This window comes from Macaca thibetana, chromosome 6 (genome assembly GCF_024542745.1).
Source record: "Macaca thibetana thibetana isolate TM-01 chromosome 6, ASM2454274v1, whole genome shotgun sequence".
Classification (NCBI taxonomy): domain Eukaryota; kingdom Metazoa; phylum Chordata; class Mammalia; order Primates; family Cercopithecidae; genus Macaca; species Macaca thibetana.
This window is the reverse complement of record NC_065583.1, coordinates 123807759-123821281: the sequence shown is the minus strand read 5'-3', so window position 1 is coordinate 123821281 and position 13523 is coordinate 123807759. Positions and strand designations below refer to the sequence as shown.

The following is a 13523-nucleotide window of genomic DNA, read 5'->3' as shown; positions in this document are numbered from 1 at the left end:
AGGTGGATCACGAGATCAGGAGTTCGAGACCTGCCTGGCCAATATGGTGAAACCCCATCTCTACTAAAATACAAAAATTAGCTGGGTGTGGTGGCGGGTGCCCAGCTACTCGGGAGGCTGAGGCAGGAGAATCATGTGAACCTGGGAGGTAGAGGTTGCAGTGAGCCAAGATCGCGCCATTCTGGCCTGGACAGGGCCAGACTCGGTCTCAAAAAAAAAAAAAAAAAAAAAAAAAAAAAGGAATGAGCCAGATCTATATGTATCAAAAATTCTAAGACAAATGCTTGAGTTGAAAATACTAAGTTAGGCCAGGTGCGGTGGCTCATGCCTGTAATCCCAGCACTTTGAGAGGCCCAGGCGGGAGGATCACGAGGTCAGGAGACAGAGACCATCCTGACTAACTTGGTGAAACCCCGTCCCTACTAAAAATACAAACAAAATTAGCCGGGCATGGTGGTGGGTGCCCTGCAGTCCCAGCTACTCGGGAGGCTGAGGCAGGAGAATGGCGAGAACCCGGGAGGTGGAGCTTGCAGTGAGCCGAGATCGCGTCACTGCACTCCAGCCTGGGTGACAGAGCGAGACTCCGTCTCAAAAAAAAAAAAAAAAAAGTTGCAGAACACATAGAGTGATACCTTTTTTAAAAAAATGAATTTAACTGTTACTCTCCCCTACCCTTCATACAATGGAGGCTACATCATGCTTGGAGCTCACTGAAAAAAGACAGGAGAGAGAAGATTACTTGTTCAAAACATTGAGCAGCCAAATACAGGAACTCCATCAAGGTAATGAATGAAAAAGAAAGCCTGGGCTGTGTTCTTTCCATTTCAGAATTGTATTTATTTCTCAATGGCAATCAATGGCAAGAGCTTTTGCTGTTATAAATTTATCATGATTGGCTCTCACTAGCAATGACCAATAACTAAATAAAATAAATAATTGGCAAAAACAGAATTATAGCACTAGATTTAGTATTAAAGTTTTTTTTTTTTTTTTTTTTTTTTTTTTTTTTTTTGAGACAGAGTCTTGCTCTGTTGCCTAGGCTGGAGTGCAGTCACGCCATCTCAGATCACTGCAACCTCCATCTCCCAAGTTCAAGCAATTCCACCGCCTGCCTCAGTCTTTGGAGTATCTGGGGCTACAGGCGTGAGCCACTACACCCAGCTAATTTTCATATTTTAGTAGAGACATTAGTAGGGGTTTGGCCATGTTAGCCAGGCTGGTTTTGAACTCCTGGCCTCAAGTGATTCACCCGCCTCAGCCTCCCAAAGTGCTGGGATTACAGGCATGAGCCATGGAACCGGGCCTTAAAAATCTTAATTGGCTTCATTTGCAATTCTAGAACTGGGCTTCATTCCAAAATGTTCTGGCCGGACATGGTGGTTCACGCATATAATCACAGCACTTTGGGAGGCTGAGGTGGGAGGATCACTTGAACTCAGGAGTTCTAGACCAGCCTGGGCAACATAGGAAGACCCCCGTCTCTACCAAAAATGAAAAATGAGCTGAGTATGGCTGTGCATGCCTGTGATGCAGGGTTTCTGTGGTCCCATCTACTCTGGAGGCTGAGGCAGGAGGATTGACTTGAGCCCAGGAGGCAGAGGCTGCAGTGGGCTGTGATCATGTCACTGCACTCCAGCCTGAGTGACAGAGTGAGACTGTCTAAAAAAAAAAAAAAAAAAGCTTTCCAATGAGCCCAGCAGAGGAGGTTGGTTTTGCAGATAGAGAAGGGCTGAAAAAAGCAGAAGCAAAGAACAAAATTCAGATTGGTTATTTCAAACTTACTTTCCTTGAAAGATGAAAGATGAGAACAGGGAAACAGAACAACAGAGAAAAAACTGATTGCTTAACATCAGGTTACTTTAGGTTACTTTTTGTTGTAAGGATTAAAGGCAGAGGAAATTTCATTATCATGCTAAGTAAAACTGGCCTGTTTGGGAAATTTGGCTATTATCTCTCTCCTGATTTCTCAGAAGGTCAGGTAACAGCTCGGTTTCAGTTTGGTGACTTGGAATTTAAGTATGAGGGACTCCAGTGATATTTGGCCTGGTCTATTGACCTAGTACAGGGGCTCAGTCAAGAACAAAATTACATAAGTGCCTCAAAGTTATATGAATGCCATCTCTACTAAAAATAGAAAAATTACCCTGGCATGGTGGTGTGTGCCTGTAGTCCTAGCTACTCAGAAAGCTGAGTGGGAGGATCACCTGAGCCCAGGATGTGGAGGTTGCAGTGAGCTGACATCGCATCATACCACTGCACTCTAGCCTGGGCCACAGAATGAGACCCTGCCTCAAAAAAAAACCAAAACCAAAATCATATATGTATATACACATAGCTACATATATATACACACACACATATACATATATGGATACATATATGGATACATAATATATACATACACATATATATCCATACACACACATATATATATATATCTTCAGTGATTTAAAGCAAAACCTCAGAGGAAAGAGGATCGTACTGTTAGAAACTTCTGCTTTGAAAATGAGAACCAGAGATGAGTAGCACAGTCTGGTCACTCTGCCCATGGTGTGGAAGCAGGGAGCTGGAGTGGCGGAGTCCATGTGTACATATAAACAACATACTATATATATATTATATATATATGTATATATATTATGAAAAGCACAGGCAAGCATTAGCAGTTGGTTTCAGATGGATTCCAGACAGCAGGCTGTGAATGGACCAAAGAGGAAGCTGTGACCATGTGTAGGAAGTGCCTTGTCGAGGCCCTTGCTCTGCTGGGTCTGCTTTCTGAGCTTAAAACCCAATGGGTCCATATGCTGGTGTAATAGCAGGAGGAATCTTTTTGCAGAAGTCCCTTTGCATGAGGAGGAACCAGGGGCTTTATTTACCACATATTTTATGTAAGGTGTTATAATTACCACTCTTAGAAAGATCCGTGTCTACTTTCATTGTCTCCACTGCCAGGTGCCTCCTGGGGTGGAGAAAAATAGGGAACTATGTCCTTGCTGGGGGGTTGCTAGTTCTGCTGAGGGGTACTTGAGTTAGAGGTCTATAAGTGGAATTTAGCTTTAGGGTATAAATGAGCAAATTTGTCATCTTTCTAAATAAGACCGAGTTTAGGGATTACCGCAGAGGTTGGAGGTGGAGGATGTAGTTGGCAACTTGCCCGGAAATCTAGAGGTTCGCAATCTGCTGACATGGACTCCGCCACTGCAGCTCCCTGCTTCCACACCAGGGGCAGAGTGACCAGACTGTGCTACCTCATCTCTGGTTCTCATTTTTAAAGCAGAAGTTTCTAATAGTGCAACCCTCTTTCCTCTGAGGTTTTGCTTTAAACCACTGAAGATACGGGGAGTGAAAGCAGCAGGGGCTTTCTGATGTGGTTATTAATGCCAGTCAGAGGGAAGCCTTTAATCAGAAGCCTCAAGACAGATGGGTGGACTGGGCGCAGTGGCTCACACCTGTAATCTCAGCACTTTGGGAGGCCAGGGTGGGCAGATCACCTGAGCTCACAAGTTTGAGAACAGCCTGCTCAACATGGTGAAACCCGGTGTCTCTATTAAAAATACAAAAATTAGCTGAGCACAGTGGTGTGCACCTGTAGTCCCAGCTACTTGGGAGGTTGAAGTAGGAGAATTTCTTGAACCTGGAAGGTGGAGGCTGTAGTGAGCTGAGATCACACCACTGTACTCCAGCCTGGGCGACAGAGTGAGAATCTGTTTATTAAAAAAAAAAAAAAGACAGATGCGGGGGCGTCTATCCCAGGAGAAAGCGATTTGGAGGGGCTTACCCCCTGCCCCCTTGCCTGTGGTCACCTAGCTTCCTTGAAAATAATGTAATTGGCATCTTTGTGTATGTACATTTTTAATGTTATCAGACTTTCTGAGTGAAATGCAACCAAACCAAGCACATATTTATTTTACAATTCCATTAAAAACCAGGTATTTAAATTGATTTTAAGAACCTTGTTAAGGAAATCAGCCTGCCTAAGGAAAATTAGTACTGCATTTAAAAAGAGTTAAGCAGATCTAACAAGACTCTAAGCTACTCTTGGGCAGCTCTGCTTAGTGTCTGAGCCACCTTCCCTCAAGAACTTTGTTGAAGAGTGTTGAACAACCTTTTTGGAAGCCTTCTATTTGCAACACGAATTAAAGAGCAGTTATGATCACTGGGATTAATAATGTGGTGTCTGGAACAGGTAACCTGGAATTATTAATATTGTCTCTGTGTCATCTTTTTCTTTTCTTTTTCGGGACGACGGGGGAGTGGGGGCACAGGATGTCGCTCTGTCACCCAGGCTAGAGTGCAGTCATGTGATCATATCTCACTGCAACCTTGAACTTCTGGGCTCAAGTGATCCTCCTGCCTCAGCCCTCAGAGTAGCTGGGACTATAGGCATGTGCCACCACACCCAGCTACTTTTTAAACTTTTTGTAGAAATGGAGTCTTGCTCTGCTGCCCAGGCTGGTCTCAAACTCCTGGGTTCAAGTGAGCCTCCCATCTTGGCCTCCCAGAGCGCTGGGATTACAGGCATGAGCCAGTATCTCGTCTTGTCATTGTTTTCCTTTTTCTTTCTCTTTTTTCTTTGGAGATGGGGGTCTCGCTATGTTGCCCAGGCTGGGCTCAAGTGATCCTCCCACCTCAGCCTCCTGAGTAGCTGTGACCACTGGCACGCGCCACCACACCCAGCTCTCTGCCATCTTTCACTAGAGAGCATGTCTTAGGCCGGGTGCGGTGGCTCATGCCTGCAATCCCAGCACTTTGGGAGGCCGAGGCAGGTGGATCACCTGAGGTCGGGAGTTTGAGATCAGCTTGACTAACACGGATAAACCCTGTCTCTACTAAAAATACAAAATTAGCCGGATGTGGTGGCACATGCCTGTAATCCCAGCTACTGGGGAGGCTGAGGCAGGAGAATCACTTGAATCTGGGAGGCAGTGGTTGTGGTGAGCCGAGACAGCACCATTGCACTCCAGCCTGGGCGACAAGAGCGAAACTCTGTCTTAAAAGAAAAAAGAGAGAGCGAGCATGTCTTGAGCCACAGCATGCTACTAAGTTTCTGGGACTTGAGAAGACAGGAGACAGCAATATTTATTTCTCAATGTCCAGAGGGAAATTACAAAATTTCAGTCATATGGTAAATGCTGAAGTACTTAATGCAATAAAGTCCTTCCCTATCAGAAGCTACGCACACCCATGGTGGGGATAAGTTTCTGCTGAGGATTAATAGTGAAAACAGGTCTCCCTTTCAGGGTAGGAACACAAAACCGTGCTTCATGTCTCCCCGTAGCTTTTAAGAGGAAGCACAATGGTTCAGAAATGCCCTTCCTTTCACCCTCACATGCAAAATGACCACTTGTTGCTGGAGAGTGTGGCTCACCTCATTGTCCTGGTGATTAATCTCGCTGAGGTTCGACTGTTGCAACAGGACTGTGAGGAGCCTGTAAAGAAAAATAGGAGAAATGGCTCAAAAGAACAGGCAGTCACGGTGCTCTTGGAATTAGTATAAAAACATGACCTTAGAAAAAGCGTCAGTTGAAAGGCTCCAAATGAAGATGAGGGCCTTTCCGTTTCTCTGGGAAAAAGATCCACAGAAAAGAAGTAAGAGTGTGATAGGTTAGAAGACACCTGTGAGGAGGGCTGCTGTCTGCCTTTCCCACCCTCTCTCCATCTCAGCACTCCCGAGGGGCACAGGGGGATGGAGAAACTTTAGGCTCATTGTGTTCACCAGGCCTCTGTCACCTAGCCACGCCCTTTAAGAACCAAAATCATGTAGCACTTACTCTTTTTTTTTTTGACACGGAGTCTCGCTGTCGCCCAGGCTCGAGTGTGCAGTGGCATGAACTTGGCTCACTGGAAGCTCCGCCTCCCCGGTTCACGCCATTCTCCTGCCTCAGCCTCCCAAGTAGCTGGGACTACAGGTGCCCACCACCACACCCGGCTAATTTTGTTTTTGTATTTTTAGTAGAGATGGGGTTTCACTGTGTTAGCCAGGATGGTCTAAATCTCCTGACCTCGTGATCTGCCCGTCTTGGCCTCCCAAATTGCTGGGATTACAGGCATGAGCCACCACGCCCGGCCACTTATTCTTTATTCACTTTATAGGAACTTATAGAGTGCTTTCAACCTGCTTCACTCCTAGCTGCATATGTCATGCCTTTTTAATGCATAGATTATACCAGGAGGTTGTCAGTATTTGCAAGTTTGCTCATTCTTTGTAAAATACACACATGCCTAAGCACAAGATGACAGTAATCAGTGTAAAACAGCTATCAACGATTCTCAGATTCAAGCTCTTCCCTGACTTGGATCTCTTGCTCAGTTGACTGAAGTCAACACTCCGTCTGGGAGAGGGGGCAGTGGAGAGGGGCCCGGGCTCTGCAGCCAGATGGCTTGGGTTCACATCCCAGTCCTGCCACTGATGAGCTCTGTGACCTTAGGCAAGTTACTTATCTTCTCCCTGCCTAAACTTCCTCATCTGTGACATAGGAGTGATAAAAACTACCTATCACACAGCTGAGTGTGAGGATTAAATGAGTTAATATGCATACAACATATAGAGCATGTCTGGAACATGCTGTTATTTCTAGAGCACTTAACCCCAGAAGTTTGAACCCTGGCTCCATCTCAGAATTGCCTGGAGAGATTTTTTTTTTTTTTTTTTAACCGCAAATACCTGGACTCTGTACTCAGGGTTTCTAACTCAATAGGTCTGGAGAGAAGCCCAGCTTCTACTGTTTAAAAAAAGCTATTCAGGAAATTCTGGTAAACAGCCAGGTTTGGAAACAATTGAGAAAGGTGCTGAATGAATTAATGAATGGATACTCATCAAGATGCTAAAGAACAGTGTATGGGCAGTCAATGGAGGAAATTCAGAAATTGCTTTTGGGAGAATTATTTGTAAAATGAAATTGTTTAGTCTCTTCTCCAATCAAATCTTTATCGTCTCGGCTTGGAAGACATCTAAAGCCCTAAGTATTAAATTGTTAGTTACAATAGAAAAAAAGAAAGATCCACTAATCATATTGCCTTAGTAGGAAATGTAATACACAGAGAGCTTAAATAGAGATGGACTTCTGGTTATTTGCGGTGGAGGTGAAATAACCAGGAAACCTGTGGTTTCAATCTGGTTTTATCATAGTCTTTTGGGGAGCCAGGACAATGCTGAGATTTAATTCTCACCTCACTACTGCACAATCTGAGTTTCTGTATCCTCATGTATATCAGAGGGGTAGCAATTCGGTGGTGTAAAGGATCGAGTGATCCAACGGGCAGAAAGACCCTGGGTCACATACTCTAAAGGGACAATGGCTATGACTGCATACAGCACATCTCTTTAATGCTCTCTGAATTCTAGATGTAGCCTTTGGTAGGAAGACATATAAAAATAATTGCATTTTGGGTCACACAATTTTTATCTTTGCAATTATTTCACCAATGGATATATTTCCCTGTGGCTTCTTTGTAAGTGGGGGCAGGGCTTAACTGGTGACTGTGCTTCTCCTTTCTCTCTTTCCTTCTGTCCTCTCTGTCTCATTATTGGCCATTGTTTACTCTCTGGGGCTCATTTGGTCTGAGGGACTGGGGGAAAAGGGGAGGACAAGGTAGGAGGTCAGCTGTGGTCCGGTGTGGTTATCCTCGGTTAGCCCTGAGCAGACAGAGATTATCTGTGGCCAGACAGGATCTTCCGGGGGCTCTGACCAGGTTAGAATGAGAGTAGGGAGAGCAAGACCTCTTGTCACATCCTGGGTGGACTCCGAAGGTTGTGGGATGAACCCTGAGCCTAGATAGTTCTCTATTTGGCTCTCAAAGCCATTCTCTTCTCTACACTGCCCTGCTCTGAGGCTGTCCTCTGGGACGGCATCAACCAGGCTCCCTTGCCCTTGGCTTCCTATTGGGTTTTGCTAGTGGGGGAACTGGCAGCAGGAGGGAGAGAAGCCAGCTCCCTTTCTGAGAATAATTGTATTTCTCTACCAAAGGCCTCAGTTCTTGCCAGGTGGCCCCTCGCCTACAGCTAAGCAGCTCTCAGAGGGTTCCAGTAACTGCCCCTTCCTTGCCCCTTCCTTGCCCCTTTAGGTCTAGAGAGTGATAACATTTTCTTACTCTTTTGGGGAAAGTGGGGGTGGGGTAGGGGATTAGAGCATCATCCATCATCTCTTGTTGGTCAATTTTTGGTCAATTTTTTTTTTTTTTTTTGAGACAGGGTCTCACTCTGTCACCTAGGCTGGAGTGCAGTGGCACAATCACAGTTCACTGCAACCTGGACTTCCTGGGCCGAAGTGATCCATCCTCCTGCCTCAGCCTTCAGAGTAGTTTGCATTACAGGTGTGCACCATCATGCCCAACTAATTTTTTTGTGTTTTTAGTAGAGAGGGGGTTTCACCATGTTGCCCAGGCTGGTCTTGAACTCCTGCACTCAAATGATCCTCAGCTTCCTGAAGTGCTGGGATTACAGGTGCGAATCACCCTATCCAGCCTTGTTGGCCAAGTTTAGTCTTTCCCTAGACTTTCTCCAGTTGCCACCCTTTAATTCCCATGTCTTCTCTGTCATGGCTCTGACTGATACGTGATGATCTGTGTGGCCCAACTCCATTTGACTGTGAAGTCTCTGAAACCCATTGATCATCAAAGCTGGACACAAATAGACAGATCAGGGCCCTCTCTTGCATTCTTGCCCTCTCTCTGGCTCTGGCTCTCTCTCACATGTTGTGAGAACAAAGAACCTGAGGCCCTTCCTGGCTTGCCAAGACCACCATACAGTGGCTCGGTGATCCAGCCTGAACCAGAAACCAGGTGTCCCATTGCCAACCTGGGGCTTCCTTGCTGTTCTGTGGTATGGAGGTCACCTGCGAGATACCTGTCCAGCATCTATCTCAATTCCCAGATGATTTCAGCCCTCTGTTGTGCTTCCCCTGAGCTCTTGTTTTGTGTTACCATGGCCCAGGAGTCCTTCCACATCCCATCAGCCCAGTTCAGACTCCCTCCTGTCCTCGGATCTCTGAGGCAGTGATGTAAGACCCATCTCATCTCAAGTGCCAGGACAGCAGGCTTGGACCCCCACAAGAGCAGTCCCAGACGGGCGGTGTGTGAGTCATAAGAGCACCGAGGCTGGGGCCAGACTGCCGCTGTTAGAATCCCTGCTCCATGCCAACCAGCCAGTGACCTTGGGCTAGCTCCCAGAGCCTACCTTTTCTTATCCATAAAATGCAGAGAATAATACCTACTTCAAGATCTGTTGTGACTTCGAGTCCATGCACACGAAGCACTTGGAATAGCCCTTACATGCCGTAATAAAATTTTATATGGCCAGGTGTGGTGGCTCATGCCTGCCTGTAATCCCAGCACTTTGGGAGGCCAAGGTGGGCGGATCAACTGAGGTCAGGAGTTTGAGACCAGCCTGGCTAACATGGTGAAACCCCGTCTGTAATAGAAATAGAAAAATTAGCCAGACATGATGGTGGGCACCTGTAATTCCAGCTACTAGAGAGGCTGCGGTCGGAGAATTGCTACATTCTGGGAGGCAGAGGTTGCAGGGAGCTGAGATCATGCCACTGCACACTAGCCTGGGCAACAGCGCTTGAGACTCTGTCTCAAAAAAAAAAAAATTCTATATAATGATTAATTTTTTAATAGCTCCTACCTTCTATTTTCTGTGTCTCCACTGATTACCATTAGGTGAATGGTGGGTCTCAGAGAAGGATCAGCTAGAAGCATCCTGGGGACAACTCATCCCTGTGAGCTTTCCAGTTTTGCTGGCCCCTCTGGAGACTCCCAGCCCTGGAGCTGGCCAGCCCAGTGACAGGTGGGAAAAAATGGTCCCACAACCAGCCGTCTCCCCTTCCTGTCCCTGGAGCTGCCTGTATGAGAGCGTGCTGCAGTAAGACATCCACCGCAGGTCAGAACACAACACCTGGTAACTAGAGAACAGGACCCCAAGGAAATGATTTTCTTCCTCCCTTGGGCTGCAGTCAAGAGTGATGAAAAGAGGCAGAGTGGCTGGCACTCTGACAGGGAGGAAAAAAAAGTCTGCCAGTAGCCATGGAGACCATAAAAAGACCTTCAGAGAGCCCCGTGGCTGCTTTCAGAGAAAATTGCTGCTTGCCTTCCAACACTAGCATGTGCAGCGTTGTACAAACACAACTCTGTTCTCTTTGGAGCTTTGTTTTAATGATCATGCCCCCTCTTTCATACCAGCGCCCTCTGAATGTCCCAGCCAAGGAAGCAAGAAAAGCCGTGGGGAGCTGAAAGGGAGAAAGCTTGGACCTGCTGAGAAGCAGAGGTTCAAAGCAGGAAGGGGAATCATGAGAGGAAACCTGTGCGTCTTTGCTTTTGTAAACCCAATGTGCCTTCATGTTCATAATTATAAACCACTTACCCCTGCATCAGCCTGCATCCCCACTGAGCGGGTGTTTAGCTAAGGATACAGATTCAAACTGATGGGTTTGTTCAGGAGTTGTTTCCATCTGAGCACTAAAATCCCTCTGGAGGCAAAGGACTAATTGAAGCATCCCTTGGCTTGTTTATAAGCAGCTTTGGTTTGAGGCTTCTCTCTGAATAACCTCCAGTGAGCACCCAGTAGAAGGAGCTTGCTGTTTGGAAATCTAAGTGTTAGCAGATTTAAAATCAGTATAAAAACCTGGGCACAAGGGCACCATGTGGCCTGTACACACTGTTTATGATTAGGGGAAAATGCAGACATATGCCGACTTACAAAGGTGTGCATAGATCCACACGTACAACATACCCCAACAACCTTTGCAGTAAATGTGTGTGCCCGGCAGTAGGATGCAGGATTGCATTCACATGGACCTGTGTCTGTGCACACATTTTTGTGGACCTGAGTGTGCTGAGGTGAAGAAGGCCAGGATGAGCACCAGTGGGGTGGCAGTAGTAGTGTTTCATTCCTTAGCTTCTTACGATGTTTGTGGTGTTTCTTTCTGTCTTCCACCATCATCATCATGGATGACCATCAACATTATCATTAATATCATCACCCCATCATCATCACCAACACTTTCTGAACATGGACAATGTACTAGGTACTGAGTTCAGTGTTTCCACACATTTTCTCGTTTACTTCTGCCTACTTCCCTGTGAAGTAAGCAGGAATAATATACTAAATCGTACTTACTTCGCCAGGTGTGGTGGCTCACGCTTGTAATCCCAGCACTTTGGGAGGCTGAGGCAGGTGGATCACCTCAGTTTGAGAATTCGAGACGAGTCTGACCAACATGGAGAAACCCCATCTCTACTAAAAATACAAAATTAGCCTGGCATGGTGGTGCATGTCTGTAATCCCAGCTACTCGGGAGGCTGAGGCAGGAGAATTGCTTGAACCCAGGAGCCAGAGGTTGTGGTGAGCCAAGATCATGCCTTTACACTCCAACCTGGGCAACAAGAGTGAAACTCTGTCTCAAAAAAAAAAAAAAAAAAAAAGAAAGAAAGAAAGAAAGAAAGAAAAAAAATAGTACTTACATCAAGGGGAAGCTGAGCCTTGACATGTTAACTTGCCCAAGAGAATAAGAGCTGGAGCCAGATTTAAACTCAGTCAGTCTGACTCATACTCATGAACTGGCACTTCTGGCCACCCTTCAGGGATTTCTTTTCTTTTCCCTTCCTTCCTTCCTTCCTTCCTTCCTTCCTTCCTTCCTTCCTTCCTTCCTTCCTTCCTTCCTTCCTTCCTTCCTTCCTTCCTTCCTCTCCTTCCTTCCTCTCCTTCCTTCCTTCCTTCCTTCCTTCCTTGCTTGCTTCCTTCCTTGCTTCCTTCCTGTCTTGTGCTATTGCCCAGGTTGGATTAAAATGGCACGATCAAAGTGCACCACAGCCTTGAACTCCTGGGCTCAAGCAATATTCCAGTCTCAGCCTCCTGAATAGTTAGAACTACAGGAGCACACCACTATGCCTGGCTAATTAAAAAAAAAAATCATTTTTAGAAATGAGGACTCACTATGTTGCCTAAGCTGGTCTTGAACTCCTAGCCTCTAGTTATCCTCCTGCCTTTGTCTCCCTGGGATTACAGGTGTGAGCCACCATGCCTGGCCCCTTCAAGGATTTTAGATTGTTTTCAGATATAGTAAAATAAGATAATGAGTGAAGAAACAAGACAAAGAGAAAACAAGGGCAGGAAAAAAAAAAAAAAGACGTGATCTATAGTCCTACATGTATGCCAGAGGTGAGACACAAACTGAGTTTTGAATTTTCTAAATATATAAAGAAAGAAACATGCTCTGAAGTCACAGTGTCTGTATGGTAAAAATAAAAAATGATTTATCAGAAGCAGCACAGCAATTCCTTCTATAGTAGAAATATTTCTTGTGGTTTCTCATATGGAAGTTTTCGGGGCGCTAATGAATGATGGGCCAGTAAGTTTTGTAAGACTGTTTCTTATAACGTTTCTCAATGGAGACCAAGGGCTTAATATCAAAATATGGCCACTAAAATAAATTCTACAAGGTCCACAATAGTAGGTCTCAGAAACACAGCAGACCCACTGGGCAGGTTACCTTCACATATGCAGTGGGTAATTCATTATTTTTTCTGTGCCTCAATTCTGTAAAATAGGGATAGAAATATTACCTATAGAGGTGTGGTAAGGATTAGATTAGTTAATACCCCAAAAGCACTTAGAATTTTGCTCTGAACATGGTAAATAACCAACATTATCATCATCATCATCGTTGTTGTACGTTAAATGCAAACCTATATGTTTTAGTGGTCGGCCAAGGTTATGTCTACTTAAGAAAATTGAGCAAAGAGCCTTGTGTGACCCAGTAGAAGATTGCTGCCTTCCTCAGTCTGGTTGTGAGATTAGGAAGTACCCATGAGCCAGATCACGTTTTGTTTTTGTTTTTGTTTTTGTTTTCCTCAAAAAAACAGTTCTGAGTTCATGCTGACACAAACAGATGAATGACTGAAGCCCAGCTTCTCTACAACACGGCATGGGTTGGTCGGTTTCTACTTTAAACATTTAATGCAGTTGTATCAAACTCTGCCGTGGACCTAAAATTTCTCAAACAACTACAAAAAATGTAATTTTAACAATGTAATTCCATAGGGAATCCTTTAGGGCAAACTAGTTTCCAAATATTCTGTAGGTAACCAAACCACAGTCACGCATCATTTAATGATGGGAATACTTTCTGAGAAACGTGTCGTTAGGTGATTTTATCATTGTGTGAACATCTTAGAGTGTATCACACAAACCTAGATGGTAGAGCGTACTACACACCTATGCTATATGGTAGAGCCTATTGCTTCTAGGCCACAAATATGCACAGCATGTGACTGTACTAAACACTGTAGGCAATTGCAACACAGTGTAAGTATTTACATATGTAAACATAGAAGAGGTACAGTAAAAATATGATATAATTATCTTATGGGACTGTCATCACACATGCGTTCTCCCACTAACTGAAATGTCATTATGCAGCGTGTAACTAACTGTATTTGATTTGCTGTATGGGTTGTTAGGACTTAACCCAATTCATCTTTGGAGAGCATTTACTAGAAATAACAATTTTGGTTTTGGAATA

At 45.1% G+C, this 13523-nt stretch overlaps 1 protein-coding gene across 1 annotated transcript in view; it reads right to left on the bottom strand.

Annotated features, from left to right (window-relative positions):
* Positions 1-13523, bottom strand: part of ANKRD55 (ankyrin repeat domain 55) — a 137907-nt gene that overhangs the window by 63990 nt on the left and 60394 nt on the right. The window contains exon 5 of the mRNA XM_050794657.1: positions 5369-5429. Within this exon, the coding sequence (XP_050650614.1) occupies positions 5369-5429 (61 nt within the window). The remainder of the gene's footprint in view (positions 1-5368; positions 5430-13523) is intronic.